Here is a 17039-nt window from a genome sequence, read left to right as displayed (position 1 = left end):
GACATATATAATGAGGAAGAGAGATACTGTATATATGTGTATATCTACATGATTTTAAATCGTGATAATTCACTTTAATTCAATATACTGTATCTCTTTCTCGTTAAGTCTTATTGGTTCTTCCACTACAGGGATTTACCATTTTAAAATGATGCTGATATACAGTAGCCTACAGATACTGTATGATCTCTCTCACAACACAAAATCTTGGTTGGTATTGAACTACAGGTATTTACCACAGTTTAGCAAAGATGTTAACTCTTTAGTTTTTAATTAATTAATGTATTGTTTCTTCCCAAACTTGTAATTGAAATACATGCACTATGATAACTAGTCTCCTGTTCATTTTCTGTCCTAATTATACAAAGTACTGTATGTAAAAATAAATGAAAGAACAAATATAAAATAATAATACTGTATAAGCAACATTTTTCAAGTACATCATGTGATTGATGTGCACATCATGTGATTGATGTAATCGCAGCATGGAGCTTAATTTTTTCCATGATTGAAACTCATGCTTTAACTTTTGGACAAATCGCTCGCATACCTGCTGTCCATACTGCAGTGCTTCCCAAAACAAAAACACCTCCAGAAATGCAAAATAACGTTAATACGTAACACATTTTGCTAGTTAACGTTTGTTACACAAACAGAAATACACAATCAGAAATGTACAAACATACAATTCATTTTAAATTATTTATTTGCTGCTAATATATATTACAGCGATGTTCACATTCCCTTATCTAGCGTAATACTGTCGAATATATCCGATCTACATGTTAATGTAAATTATACATACAAAAGTCATTTTAAATTATGCATTTTTTTTAGGCTAATGTATCGGATCTAAAGCGATATTCACATCATCTTATCTAGCAGCATACTGCCAAATAAATCTGATCTACTAATTGATATAAATTATACTTACTAAATTAATTTTAAATTATTTATTGTTCATTAATATATCCGATCAACTTATTTCCTGGGCTCGATCTACTTATTTCCTAGCCTAGGCTCGTTTACATTAGAAACAATGGAACCTCCCCTTTAAATTCTAGAGCTTGATCAACTTATTTCCCGATCAACTTATTTCCTGGGACACCGGCACAGCCGGCTGTGCCCGCTGCCAGAGGAGATGTTCAGAACCGGCCTACAGGCTAAGCAGCAGCCCTAAGAATTTGCTGCCAGGGGCCCAGGTCCCCTTCTCAGGGAACCATATTGACTAGTGACGTCGATGCACCACAGACATCTGGGTGCTTACTACCGCTCAGACCGGCTACTCATTGCAGTTCAAGCTCAGTCCCCCTCCCTTTCGGCAAGCTTTTGCTCCTGGGCACACAAGAACCTCCTTTTACTATGGGCAGTACATCTGCCCAGGTTGACAAACTGGGCGGCAGATCTTCTCTCATTTCGGAGAGGTTCGGGAGAGCAGAGATAGATTGCTTTGCCTCTCAGAAATCAACCCACTGTCCCCTCTGGTTCTCCATAATACGAGGCAGGGACCCGCTGGTAGTAGATGCTTTGGCAAGACAACTGGTATATGCCTTCCCACCGCTCGCCCTCCTCCCATGCATTATGGGAACTGAAATATTTATCACTCAAAGCGGCTTTCTTGCTTGCTATCATCTCTGCAAGCAGGTTAATGAGATGCAGGCATTCTCCATTGCAAAAGCCTGATTTAATTTTTACACAGTACAGGACAAAGGTTACGCTCCGTACCAATCCTGCCTTTTTGCTGTAGACGATCTCGGCATTTCATGTCAACCAGTCTGTGGAATTGGAGACTTTCCGTCCACCTTCTTTCCAGTATGACAGTGAGCGACAGCTCCATACACTCTGCCCAGTGCGGGCCCTGGTGTACTACGTTGATAGGACAAATGGTTGGAGGCAGTCCAAACAATTTTCTCTCTTCTATGGGGCTAAGTCCCGTGGTCAAGCCCTGTCTAAGCAGCGGCTGTCCAAATGGATAGCAGACACGGTCAGGACTGACAATGAGCTGGCCAACTTGCCTCCTTCAGAAAAGGGCACTGCCTATTCCACCAGGGGCATAGCAACTTCGTGGGCTGTATTCCAGGGTGCATCTGTCAAGGACATATGCAATGCAGCGGTGTGGGCTACTCCCCATACCTTTACAAGTTTCTACAGACTGAATGTCGTGGATCCTCAAAACCCTGGTTTCGGAACTAATGTGTTAAGAGCGGCTTCCCAGTCGACCCTTACAACAGAAGCATAGATGTTTCTTCCTCAATTTGTTAGCCCTAGCTACTGGTTCCTGGGGTTCCGTATGGTAATGCACAAGGCAGCCTCTCGGATAAGCTTTGTAGCATTCCAGTCGTTGTGCAGTCTTGCCCTTGCGACGGCTTTGGTACACTCACCCATACGGTAATGGTTAGATTTCGTACTTGAAAAGGAACCTTAGGTTATTGCGTTAGGTTATTATCATAACCCTGGTTCCTTGAAATAGAAATGCAACCATTAACCTTTAAGGTCGCTGCATCCACGATTGGAGCAGGCTTGAAGGAAAAATTACGCTGAGATCTGTGAGCGCAGTGCTTTTGTGCCCTCGGGAGCGGGCCATGACTGCGTCACAGGCTCTGCAAGCAGCTTTGTTATATCTTATTCAGGTTTCAGGGGTCTTCAGGCGATAAATAACGATACAGTAATGGTTACATTTCTATTTCAGGGAACCAGGGTTGTGATAATAACCGATAATAACGTTCACCCCCTAGTCTTTGTAAGTCACTTTGGATAAAAGTGTCTGCTAAATGACTAATAATAATAATAATAATAATAATAATAATAATAATAATAATAATAATAATGAAGAAGGGGTTCATATTTTTCCTCTGCTGTAATTTGCAAACCAAGGAAGGAGGAAGAATTTTTTTTTGGAGTAAAACTAAAATTGGTAATCCAGAGGATGTGACCTATTGTTTACGAGACAGGTGCAGTTGAAATGATAGTGGTTAAATTTGCTTATGCATATAAATATTCTTTATATGGAAATGTTTGGTGTTTTTTGTGGATTCCTTAGTGCTTTCACCTTTGGTGTAAAAATAGGGTGATTAATTCAAGACCCCAGCTCATTTGTTGTTATTTTAGCATTGATTTTATGTTAATAATGCTTAGCTCATTTAACTCACTTGCCTGTTTGTAAATGCAAATTGATCTTGGGCTGTGTTCTCACTGAGTTCGTTAGAGAGGTTGTTTCCACAGTACGGTTTGGCTCGTTTGGAGTGTAGTGTAAACTACAACATTCTCTTGGCAAACAAACCAAACTGACTCCACCTGAAGTTGTCTCAGTTTGTTTGGCAAATTAACTGAGTTCGGTTCGGTTTGCTTGCTAAACATGAATGTGAACAACAGGGGAACTCAGTTTGTTTGGACACAGGAAACAAACCAGACACCTTGACATTTATAGCTTGATGAGAAGAAAGTGAAGTTTCATGGTTATTTATGTTTAGTTGGTTGGTAGTGTCGCGTGTTGTCTGGTATTCTGCAAAAATGTAAATTCATGAAATTTGGTCAAAAAAATCTCTAGGAGAACAATATGGACAGTTAGAGAAACAAGGTCACTTAAAATTTGGTCAGACACCACAATCCAGGCAGAACTTGACAAAGATTCTGCAGCTCCTGTACGTTCCTCCAGTGCTTACTTCAATAGTGATAAAAATCATGAACATTTTTGTTTTTTTAAATTGAGACACATGCTGATCAAAAACAGAACAATCCCCCAGTCACTGCCATCTTATAAGATACCAAGATGCATTGCACAGTGTAAATGTCTAGTACACTAATCAATAAAAAAAATGAACTGAGTTCACTTGCAAATTGCAATGTGACCACAAATTAACTCAGTACATTTGCTTCCAGCAAAGTGTGAACAGCAAGCAAATTGATTCATTGTTTTAAACCAAAGGAAATTAACTGAGATTGCTTGTAACAAACCCAATATGAACACAACCTTTCATTCGGGTCTGGTGCCTGTTATATTGGCAGACACAGAATTGGCTAATGATTACAGAGCTCTTAGCTCATCTTCCAATCTTTACCACTTCAACCACCACTTCAACCTTTCTTTCAGTAAGCCTTTTTTGGAGCGGAACTGTTTTTTATTTTATTTATAAAGTAGTTTAATACAGAAGCAGCCAGAGCAGCGATCTATTAAGAGAGAAAGTGCAATTGCAGTACTAGGCGTATTTTAAAGTGGCTTTTTATTTTTGTTTTTTGTTTTTTTCTCAAATGCCAATGCAGTCAAACTTAATTCTCAATACGCTATTCGTTAAATAAAACTTTCATTCAAAGGTAGACATTTGCCAGTATGTGACATAAAAGGTTTTTAAAGTAGAGTACACATTTTGGAATAGATGGTCAGTAGTAATCTATCTTGTGATTTTAAAGTAAAACAAAACCCCATATATCAGTCACACCACAAGCTTTTGAAAATTGGATGTCTGTCAGCAAATATATTGGCGTTTTTGGGGGTTTTGTTTTGTGCTGATATAGCTAGAAGTACCATGAATCTAGTCGCCCACTTCATTCTTGGTAATCAAAGTCTGAGAGACACTTATTTTTTTCACACCTCCTTCACTCATTCTTTAATCTTAAAACCTGTGCTTGATAAATTATAATTAAAAAACATTGAACAGCTGATACTTATTTTGGGGGAAGTAACAGATTCTGGGCTTCTTCGTTTCCCTTTGTAATTACTGCTTCAATGTAAACCTGTCAGCTGTGATCAGGAGTGGTGTAAAGTAGACACAAAGATGGAACATCAACCTTTTCAGAGGAGTTTTTAGACATTTGAAGTGCATTGAAAAGCAGATTTAGGATTGCAGTATGTGATTTTAAAGTTTTGATATGAGCTCAATTATGTTTGAATTAACCTTTACAACAATAACTAGCTTTGTCCTGTGGTTTTGTGTCAGTTGAATTGGCTGGCCACAGAACCTTATTACTTGGAAGTTGGCATTTGAAACTAGTCCTTATACTTCTAGTCATTTTGCACTTTGTTTCTAAAAATGCAAGCACAAATAAGCAAGTCAGTTTATTATTTAATTGCATTTATCCAAAACTAATTAGACATGTGCAGGTTTCTTGAACCTTTTGCCAATAGCAAACAGCTGCGTCCCAATAACTTGAGTTCAAATTCAGGACCACTACTGTAAGAGCTCATGTTGCATTTGTTTCTGCAGAATGCCAGTTAATGAAAACAGAACGACCAAAGCCAAACACTTTCATCATCAGGTGTCTACAGTGGACCACTGTCATAGAAAGGACTTTTCATGTCGACACTCCAGAGGAAAGGTGGGTCTTTAACTTTACCTTTTGGTTATGTTTTTCTGTGCATACTTGTGAAACACAGCAGGCCAAATGCAGATCTGTATAAAATACAGCTTGTTTTTGGAAGAAAACAAACAAAAACATTAGCGAGCCTATACCAAGAGCTGAGCCTAATTACTTTCAAGTCTACTATAATGATTTCAATTTATTCTGTATAGTTCTTAATAAAACAGTCAGTTGTAGAAATCTTCTAGAAGTCATTCTCAGCTTTGTCAGTACAGTCATACAAAAATGATACAGGAGCATACCCAAAACCTGGATCGGAAGTGCATTAGTGCATCTAGAATGTATCTACCATTGTAGTTATACACAATTGATTTTACAGCCCTAACTGCTGAATGTGCCTAGCTCTGGTAGTCACATTTTTCCAAACAACACATTTTAGTAAAAATAACATATGCTTCTTGACAATGGCTGTTGCTGTTTAAACTTTTAATTGCTTAAACTTACAAATAGATGTCGCAGATAAGATAGCTGGATGTTAAGCTTATAGTTTATATTTATGGTTACCAATTTAAAGGATACCAATTTAAACTGAAGAAAACAACCATTTAAATTGCAGTTATTGTCTTATGACAAAATAGCAGCTACTTTTAAGTTTTAAAAGAAATACTATATTCATAAAGGCAATTAAAACGACGAGAAGCAATCAAATGACAACAAGCTCTCAATTTGCTATTCACTTATCTGTAACAGTAGAAATGAATAATACTGATCGAAATAGTTGATTAATGGCAACATAAAGAGAAAATAAAGAGACATATAAATTTAAGAAAACATAAAAAGATGAAAGTACATAACTAATACAAACATGGAAATGGTCAAATCCCAACCCCCGCCTGGTGTTTGAACAGGCATGCAAAAAAGACGAAGATTACCATGAACCCACTGTAACGTCAAAAGTACCTTTGAGGTACATTATACGCTGCACATTTCTGCAAGCAGTTTATCTATGACCATAGCAAGCATGTAGATAAGTCACTTGCCAGAAGTTATTATTACTAGTGAGCTAAGAAATGCATTTTTGTTCACTTGTATTTCAGGGAGGAGTGGACGGAGGCTATCCAGACGGTAGCAGACAGACTCCAAAGACAGGAAGAGGAGCGCATGAACTGCAGTCCCACCTCCCAGACAGACAACATAGGAGAGGAGGAGATGGACACTTCCACTAGCCACCAGAAACGGAAGGTAATACACAGACGCCTCTGGTGAGGCACTGAACGTTTTTGGGGTTTGGATGGAGAAGAATGCAGCAGCAGTAGGGAATTGAAGGCTTCTTATCAAACCAAAATTTTAGACAAGACCAATTATTTAAAGCTGAATGGTGGCATCTTCAAAAGCACACCGTGCTGTGGAACTGGTCCAAAAGTTGGCCCAAAAAGTTTCCACTACTAATCTATCCCCACCACTTCCTGTAACAACTTGACCACTCCCAACTCTAAGTTTCGGAATCAAAGTCTAGTCATTAACAGTTTCATTCATACCATTTTGTTGGCCTAAGAAAAAAAAAAAAGTTGTGTCAATAATTTACTAGCTTTTGAGATCAGATATTTTTCTCAGAGGTGTTTCAAAGTGACCTCTTACCTCCCTTACACTGCCTAAAAAAAAGAAAAAAGTACCATATGGAAATGACACACACAAAACACACCACCTGTGCTTCTGTGTGTTGTTTTTCCATATTGTTACTGTATATGCAAAGGCATTTGTAAGCAGTAGCTGTTTAAACTTGTATTTGAAAAGTTCTTTGCAGTTTTGAAAGCTACTTTATTGAAAACTGGGGAAAAATAAATAAAATAAATAGAAAACATATTGATATATAGAGTGTGAGCTAGATTTTCAAAGCTATTTATTCTAAACATTGTTTGTGCAATATTTTCAGAAAGGAACAAACAACATAGACTTTACATGTATGGGTTTGTAAGTAGTCATAGTTTCTTATTTGTTTTGTAATTCATTTTGTTAGCTCTGTGTGTTCGGAAATGCCTACTTAAAGTAATAATATCTTGGGGATAATGAGTAGCAAGGTTATAGCTTTGAAGCAATTGCATTATTTGAATCATGTTTATTATTTTATTATTATTATTAACTGATAAACTCACATATCTGTTGCCTCTTAATTCATATTTGCAAATTATCTGTCATAAAAATTAAAGTTAGTTCAACATACATATGTGTTGAGGCTGGCTGCTGCTTCATGGCTTTGGTAGCCAAACATTTTTCTCATTGTCAAAAGTAAAAAATGAGATCAATGTGGTACTTTTTGTGGATCTCATAGTTAAGCCTGGTTACATTGTTAAACCATGTGTGAGACTCCTTGGGCAGATGCTAATCATCTAATAGTGATGAGGTTACTTAGTCTGACTATACAATGAGAATACATACTATAAATGCATTTCTCCTAAAAAATCTCTTGGGGTCAGAGGGAGTGTCAAGCCACCTCCACCCTCGTTCATGAAACTGGTTGCTGCATTTTCTCTGAAACAATATTTCTCAGAAGAAATTCCTTCATCTCTGACTTTATTGATCATCGCTGCAAGTAAGGAGGAAGTCTTTTGGATATAATTAGCAGACTGGTCTGCAGGTAGCTATAGGCAGCTGCTTTGCTTTGGCAATGACTAAATTTAAAAAAAAAAAAAAAAAAAAAAAAAGAAGATAGTCTAGAATGAAACTCAGTTTCTCATTCTATGTCAACACTTTAAGGGGAAAGCGTGTACATTTCCTGGGATGCTTGTATATGAAGGATGTTATATAAGGGTAATTAAAGAGTAAGTAGTGAGTTTCTGAAAATACACGTCACCAGGTGTTGCTAAAACTGTTTAAATAACATACCTGTAATTTTTCTTTTCATTGTTAACATCCTGACAACTTTTTACACTTATAACTTTAAAATCTGTTTCATCAAAACTCTTTTTCAAAATTGCTGCTCTAGTGCACTGATAGTGTATTGCCCACGTTATGAAACAGGTGACACAGCAATACTCATCCATAATATGTTACGGAACAGAAAAGCCAGAGCACTTGTGCATTTTTTCATTTTTTTTTTATTGCTCTTTCTGCAGTGATTTAGAGAACAGATCTCAAACCCCAGTGCACTAGAGCGGCCATACTGAAAATAGCTTTGAAACAGACTTTAAAGTTATAAGTGTAAAAAGTTGTCAGGATGTTAACAATGAAAAGAGAAATTACAGGTACGTTATTTAAACAGTTGTAGCAACACGTGGGGATGTATAACACTATTTTTCAGAACCCTGCTACTTACTCTTTAATATGGTATGAAACAAACAAAAAAAAGAAAATAATTTAAGCTTGTTATAGCATATTTGTGTCTTGTATACAGTGCATGTGCAATTTGGTGCTAATGTAGACCTTGATGTAGAAATCAGTGGCAAAGATGATTGCTGTACTTTGCATATCTTAAAAAAAAAAATCTTAGTAATTGTAGCAAACTAAAATATTCAATAAATCTTCAGTTTGTTATTTAGGTCTCAGATGTCCAGTTTTGAAAGAAACATGTGTTATAGTAAACAGTAAAAATTTTAAAGCATGGTATCTTGGTTAAAGAAATCTGTTTCCAAGCCATGCTTTCAGAGGGAAAGCATCATTTTAGTATCTGCTCCCTCCTTTGCAGACTGCAGATTAACCATCTCATAAGTCATCCTAAGAGGTTAGTTGCTAGGTACAGCTGTTGCTAAGGTAGTTTTTTTTATTATTATTTACTGCATTCTCATACATTTTTACCTATGTTGCTTGTCCTATTGTAACAATACTTGGTACACGCATTCCATAGCATGTGTTTTGAGGTTATCAAAGTAATGGTTTCCAGCTTTTACAAGTCATTCATAGGCTGTGAATTCAAAGATGCACATCGAAATGTGATTAAACTTTGCAAGGGAAATCACAAGTATTTTTTCTCCAAATAAATGTAGGTCATGGATTGTAGTCAACTTTTTCCTAGTATTGACACTTATTTATTTTTTGCTTTCATCAGACCATGAATGACTTTGACTACTTAAAATTACTGGGAAAAGGCACTTTCGGTAAAGTCATTCTTGTCAGGGAGAAGGCAAGTGGTAAATATTATGCAATGAAGATTCTGAAGAAAGAAGTAATTATTGCAAAGGTAGGTATTGCTGGTTAAAATATGTAAATGTATAACTGGGTCTTTTGTAGCCCATTTCATCCCACTCACAGTAAACTGCTTACTAAATATCTTGGTATACCTGCAAATTATTTTTAATGGGAAAGCTTTCTTACAAGAGCATTAAATGTAACCCATTTTATAGGAATGGCGAATCACAAGGGATGGGACATTTGGTATCCCCTCTTTTAATAATATATTTTATGAAGCAAAAAAATTGTGTTTCTTCAGGGTGACTGCCAATAATGGTACAAGATCCAGTGTGATTATATGTCTTGCTTATTACAATGTTTTAACTATTTTTGAAGAGGGAGTACTACATCAGTTAGAGAGCTATTTAGTATCTAAAATGGGCAATAAATGTACATTTAATTGTCCCACCTCCAATTCTAGATTGATTCATATGTCTCAATTCTTGTGGATGGTAGTGCACATGCAGTACTGTAGTTCCACAATATGTTGACTTTCTAAAAAAAAAAAAAAAAAAATAGTAAGTTGCCCAAATGGAGCACTTCCTTTCTTTCGGGTTTAACATGGTGGCTATGTTAGTTTTAGTCTGGCGGGCCAAATGTGCCTTCTTTCACTTCCCATGTTGTCTGATTGTACCCTGCACCTGGGATTTGCTATCATGCCATTTTTACAATTTTTCTGAAAGCAGCAACTATTTGCTATATCAAGTGATAGATAATGGAACAAAATAATACCATGATTCTGTTTTCTTAACTGATTATTTCAGAAAAAATACAGTTTATCTTCAGCATTAAAACTTAGCTTGTGTTTTCAGTTTTAGATTATGGTGTGGTGATAATAATAAATACATGATTAAGCTGTACAGACTAACTAATTGTGTCCTATTTCTGCATGGTCTCTCCATTAGGATGAAGTGGCTCATACACTTACAGAGAGCAGAGTACTAAAAAACACTAGGCACCCATTTTTAACTGTGAGTATCTTCCTAAGAAAATTCCTTGAAATGTTAAAACAAAAAACAGTACTGTTATAGATTGTATGTATATGGTAATCCAAGAGACTAATTAGAATTTAGTGAACTAAAACTGCTATACATTCACAGCCCAAACACTACTCTACGTCTGTTTTAAAAGTCACCACTGATAAAACAATGGCACTCCAGATGCTGTTGAGTACGGTGGCCCTGAAGTGCAGAACACAAGCAAATAAAAAAATACAGACAGACAAAAAAATGTGTACCTGCAATTAAAAAAAAAGCTTACCTGCAATTAAAAAAACGACTGCAAATACAAAAACGAAACCTGCATCGTAAAATGTGTGTACAAACACAAAAAACCGCTAACATCTTAAAATGTGTGTACAAACACAAAAAACCGCTAACATCTTAAAATGTGTGTACAAACACAAAAAAACGCTAACATCTTAAAATGTGTGTACAAACACAAAAAAACGCTTACATCTTAAAATGTGTGTACAAACACAAAAAAACGCTTACATCTTAAAATGTGTGTACAAACACAAAAAACCGCTTACATCTTAAAATGTGTGTACAAACACAAAAAACCGCTTACATCTTAAAATGTGTGTACAAACACAAAAAACCGCTTACATCTTAAAATGTGTGTACAAACTCAAAAAAACGCGTACATCTTAAAATGTGTGTACAAACACAAAAAACCGCTTACATCTTAAAATTTGTGTACAAACACAAAAAAAACGCTTACATTACATCTTAAAATTTGTGTACAAACACAAAAAACGCGTACATCTTAAAATGTGCTTACAAACTCAAAAAAACGCGTACATCTTATGCTCCATTGTTCGGTCCCACCTTTACCACGGTACTAATATTTAAAAAAAAAAAAAATACATGATTCTATATTTTTATAGAAAGAAAAAAATGGAGAGAGAGAGAGAGAGAGAGAGAGAGAGAGACCTGCCCACTTGTTTATGTCATTTCCGTTATAGGATTTGATTTGTTTGGTGCTGTTTTTTTAAGATGTACGCGTTTTTTTGAGTTTGTACACACATTTTAAGATGTACGCGTTTTTTTGAGTTTGTACGCACATTTTAAGATGTAAGCGTTTTTTTGTGTTTGTACACAAATTTTAAGATGTAAGCGTTTTTTTGTGTTTGTACACAAATTTTAAGATGCAGGCGTTTTTTTGTGTTTGTACACAAATTTTAAGATGCAGGCGTTTTTTTAATTGCAGGTAAGCTTTTTTTTTTTAATTGCTGGTACACATTTTTTTGTTTGTCTGTATTTTTTTTATTTGCTTGTGTTTTGCACTTCAGGGCCACCGTAGTTGAGTAATACTAAACACACATACCTGTTTTAGTAAAACAATTGCAAAGCATAGTTAAAGGTGCTAAAACACTTCTTTAGTGCTCGAAAGTAAACAAACAGTTTATGTTAAAGGAGTGATAAGAAAAGGCTTTTTGTCAAAACCAGCTGCAGTTCAAATTGCTGCTGCTTTCTGGTACATAATCACTTCCTGTCCTAAAGGTGCGTTTTAAACTCCAGTTGTCTATCTGCAGTAGGAACATGTAACTGTGGTTATGCTATAGGTAGTAAAAATGTGTGTTAGGAGTGCCACCCAGACCAGAAAAATAGCCTGTTTTTATAACATGTTGTGTTTAATATTAATAATTCAATGCAGTCCTTTTCGATTGAGGTCTGTGCTGGGAAAAATACATGATAAAGTTAAAAAATCTAAACTTTAATGCAATATACAGACAAAAAGTAGACTTGAATAAATTGATTTAACTGCAAAAAGTAAGATGTACATCCAAGCTACTGTACATGTCAAGAGAAAAGAAAATGTGCAAAGGCTTTTTTTGTTGTGTTTTTTTCTTTTTTTTATATAATTTAAAGAATATTCTCTTTACAATGTTATTGCAACCAATATCCCACTTTGCAAAAGAGAAAATCTATCTCACCTGAAATTAAACCACATAATATGAGTGACCCACTGTTAACAAGATTCTGGTCTTATCCTTAGGATACACTATATTATTAATACAAAAATTTATCTTTGTTTCTAGAAGAATACAAGTATAGTCATGTTCACACCCAGCAGTAAGTTGTACCAGTTTTGAAAACACAAACTTCAGGACTTATGTCTTACCCTGAGGCAGCCAGCTGGTCCCACTGTTTCATATTGCATGCAGATTGCATCCTTGGCCTATAAGTTAATGTGCTTTTTAACTCGAGGTTTATTGTCTTCATTTTCCTGTTGGGATTTATGTTACAAGTAAGGAGTCATATGTGTTACGCATTTTATTTACGCCTTTGTTCACAAGTCGACAGTGATTTTCTTGGACCAAAGGCATGACATACATAATAATATACTATTATTTATTTATTAGCAGACGCCCTTATCCAGGGTAACTTACAACTATTACAAGATATCACATTCTTTTTTACATACAATTACCCATTTATACAGTTGGGTTTTTACTGGAGCAATCTAGGTAAAGTACCTTGCTCAAGGGTAGTGTCACCCACCGGGGATTGAACCCATGACCCTCTGAGCCATAACCACTACTCCACACTGCTGCCCCTCTGTATATTGCAGGTAAGTATGCCACACTCACATTTTTGTAAGCCAAGGAACCACTTATTCAATTGTGACAAGAGACTGGAGCATTTTTGTTAACGTAATTGAGAGTATCAGATTGTCACACTGTGGTTTGACTTTTGGTAATTACAGCCATGGTAATATAAAGTGTATCTAGAGATTTTGTATTACTGTATAATTATGTAATGCAATTAATATTGTTTGTATGTATTATTATTTCCTTTTTTAGTCTTTGAAGTATTCTTTCCAAACTAAGGATCGGTTGTGCTTCGTGATGGAGTATGTCAATGGAGGCGAGGTAAGTCATACCAGTGCTGTTCGTCTTACTTTGTATTGTTTTAAAAACAGATGGGTTAATTATCATTATATTTCAAGTGACAGGGGGTTTAAAAGTTAAGTCTAACATATTGAGCCTAATAAGAGATAGATTTAAACAGTGAAATATCTGGGGAATGAATGTCAAGTGCCTGAAGTTTTCTAATTAAGTGTTTATGTAGCATCTAGGTACACTAGGCATTGAGGACATGCAAGAGAGAAGCATTTTATATATATATTAACATACACACATAGAGCATGGAACCGATGTTGCCCTCTCTTATATGTAACAAAGTGTATTTTGAAAGTGTAAAAGATAAACCGTATATATTATTTAAAAAAAATAACATGATAGGAAGTGTTTAAAGCTGTAAAACACTTTGCTCTTGTTTTTGTTTCCATCAAATTATTTCAATGAAACGACAGCATCAAATTTACACTACCTATTCTCTCTCAAAAATACATTCAAATCCAATTAAACACTGTTCAGAAATTTTACAAACATATTTCTCTTTTAACCCTTAGCTGCCGACGCGCTGTAATTTCGTAACTTTTGTTACGATGACAAAACACGTCATATCTCAGCTGTCCAACCAGCAATTTTGTTTTTTTAAAGTGTGGGTTATAGCCATGACTACGGGGCTTGTCTTGATACCATTGGTTTAGGGCTAGGGTGGGCGGGACATGTAATATTTTGATTACAAGGATGAGTCTCTGCCGGCTCCATTGTGACTGAGTGCACAGCAGATTCGAAGTTCTGTATCTCCGGTTTTACAATCCCAAGAGTGCTAATCTACATATCATCTAAACGGTAAGTACTTGGGCTAATTAGTCATATTGTAGTAGTTGTTGTTTTTCAACTTTATATTCGGTTTTTTTGTGCTGAGTACATCTGCAGTGTGTTTTTTTTTTTTTCTCGCTGTGTCTTTTGTGTGCACGCTTGCTTGCTGGGCAGGGCTAACTTTATGACTGCTGTAGACAAGAGTAACTACTGTAACAACATCACGTTTTTTTTTTTTTTTGTTTGTTTTTTTAAAACATCTTTCATATAGTTGGTTTCACATACGTTTTTATTTTAGACTTGTTTTTCCATTTTTTTTTAACTTGTTTCTGCTCAGGAGAGAAGGCAAAACTAATAGGTCTATCGCATGTGATGCAAAGTTAGGCGTTTGTGTACGTCTGTGTTAGCTATTACTTTTTCTAGTTGATTCATTATTTATCTGTAGTCATTATTATTTAGGTATGCATCTATTATTTTTTTAACTTATTTTTTTATTCGATGTGTAAAAGAATGAGGAATAAATCGCGTTGTTTTTTTTTATTATTGGTTTAGTTTTTATTTTTACATTGTGTATGTAGCCTATGTAAAGAACAAAGACATTTAGCTGTAGTTATTATTATTATTTAGCCATGTATTTTATTATTAGTTTACTGTGTGTAAAGAACAGAAAACATTATTTAACTGTAGTCACTATTATTATTTAGCCATGTATTTTATTATTAGTTTACTTTTACTTTGTGTGTGTATGAAGAGTCATTATTATTAGTTTACTTTTTTATGTGAATATTATTATTATTATTATTATTATTGGTAGTAGTAGTAGTAGTAGTAGTAGTAGTATTAATTGGTATTTATTTTAATGTTTTATGTCGGTGTGTGTAAGCCAGAAAATGGATGGAGACAATCAGCTCTAGCATCTGGTTCAGTCACTGAAGAGGAGGAGGGCCCTGACTGAGGAGGAGATCGAGGGCACGGACGCCATGGAGGCTGACCTCCTTGATGAAGAGCTGCTGCAGGAGGAGAGTGATCTGGAGGCGCCCCAGCCCAGCACTTCAACTGCAGGGTAGTTAGTTTTGAAGATAAATAAATACAGCACAATATGGAAGGTTGTTTTTTTTTGTCTCCCTCCCTCCCAAATAAAATTCTTAATTTCAAAGTTTCATTTGTAATATACTTTTTTTTTTTCAAATAAAAAAAAAACAACATTTTACTTAATAACTTGTGTGTTGTTTCTTTATTTTTATACTGAAATATAATTGTATCTCAAACAGGGCAATAGTGTTTCCAGTCTCACTTTTTGCCAAGTTTTAACCCTAGTCTGCCTTTGCCATTTCAGAGGTTGATTTTTGTAAAATACTATGCATTGCAAAACCTTATCTAGCTCTGCAACTGTACAAGATATTTCAATTCTGATTTCAGATTTGAATTCCTTGACAAATTGTGAAGCTACAATATACTCTAATTTTTTTTTCTATAAAACTTGGAAAGAGGTTGAAATTTGGCAATTTTTTTAAATGATGTATTAATATTTTACATTTGCCATTTCGGAAGTTGACTTTTTGTAAAATACTATGCATTATAAAACCTTATCTATTTCTGCAACTTTACAAGATATTAAAATTCTGATTTTCAGATTTGAAATCCGTGGAAAATTGTGCAGCTACAATATACGTTTTTTTTATATAACACTTGGAAAGAGGTTGAAATTGACAATTTTTAAAAATATTATGTATTATTTTTCATATTTCGATAATTTTTTGGGAGGTGTAGCTCATATAAAAAAAAAAAAATCACCCCACAACAAAATAAATTACATCAATGGAAAGATCTACTTAATGCCTTTCTGTAGGTGTACTGGGTTTTAATGATTTAAGGTTCCAAAACTACAAGCGTTTAAACAGAAAGTGTTCATATTTATGACCGAATATGGTCATTCCCTGTAGGCAGCATAGGGTTAATGGACAATAAAGTCTTGTTCCCTTTAAGCACGAAATGTAACCATTACTGCATAGGTATTTACCTCCTAAAGACCCGAATCCTGAAAACTGTATACCAAAGCTTCGCTTTGTTGTTGCTTGCAATTACAAACACTTATCTTGATGTTGTTTTGGTGAGAGCTTTTTAGCATCACCATTGCGAAGGCTGTTAGTCCAAACAGGGTTCCCTCAGTCTCATGTCAGTTGGTAGGTACTGACTGAGTGGTTTGGCCAGTGGCTTTTACAAATGGGCATCCCTGTACGTGAACCCGTACCGAACAGTACCGAGGTCACCGACCTGCTTTTGCTTCCGACCCGGTAACAAACCGGGACCGAGGTTACTGAACCAGTACCAGTACCGACCCGATACCGTCCCTGTACCGACCCGGTGCTAAAGTCACCAAACTGGTACCGACCCGGTGCTAAAGTCACCAACCAGTAATGAACTGACTCGGTACCGACCCGGTACCTTCCCTGGACCAACACGGTACCGACCCGGTTTCTGAACGGTGTCAAAGCCACCGAACCGGTACTGAACAGGCCTGGTGCAAACCAGGTTCCAAACCAGTACTCAACTGGTCCTAAACCAGTACAGACCCGCTGTTAAGTCACCAGCCCGGTACCGAATCGGTCCAGCTCGGGTCTTGACCCGCCCGGTGGATATATATATATATAAGCAGATTGAGGCAACAGCTGTACAACCCTATACTGTACATTGCATTGCTTGCTCTTTGCATCATGCCCGGGTTCTATCCCTGTGAGACATGCAAGGCCAGTGTGCCTATGGAGGACAAGCACGGCAGGTGCTCTTCCTGCCTGGGGCCAGAGCACGCCAAGGAGGCCATGGTAATATAATCACAACTTAAGCGAATTTTGTGCCCCTTTCTCCAAGCACACGCTTTACCCCGATTATCCCACAGCTCTTAGGA

The 17039-nt window shown here is 36.1% G+C and overlaps 1 protein-coding gene across 3 annotated transcripts in view; it reads left to right on the top strand.

Annotated features, from left to right (window-relative positions):
* The window catches only part of LOC117411324 (RAC-gamma serine/threonine-protein kinase-like), a 234899-nt gene that overhangs the window by 176934 nt on the left and 40926 nt on the right, over window positions 1-17039 (top strand). For all 3 annotated transcript variants that reach the window (XM_059025405.1, XM_059025404.1, XM_034018666.3), the window contains 5 exons: window positions 5202-5313; window positions 6393-6537; window positions 9338-9469; window positions 10365-10430; window positions 13268-13336. In XM_059025405.1, the coding sequence (XP_058881388.1) occupies window positions 5213-5313; window positions 6393-6537; window positions 9338-9469; window positions 10365-10430; window positions 13268-13336 (513 nt within the window). In that variant the 5' untranslated portion in view covers window positions 5202-5212. The remainder of the gene's footprint in view (window positions 1-5201; window positions 5314-6392; window positions 6538-9337; window positions 9470-10364; window positions 10431-13267; window positions 13337-17039) is intronic.

The sequence above is a fragment of the Acipenser ruthenus genome, chromosome 6, assembly GCF_902713425.1.
Source record: "Acipenser ruthenus chromosome 6, fAciRut3.2 maternal haplotype, whole genome shotgun sequence".
NCBI classification, from domain to species: Eukaryota; Metazoa; Chordata; class Actinopteri; order Acipenseriformes; family Acipenseridae; genus Acipenser; species Acipenser ruthenus.
The sequence above is the reverse complement of the archived record's forward strand: the minus strand, read 5'-3'. Positions and strand labels throughout refer to the sequence as shown.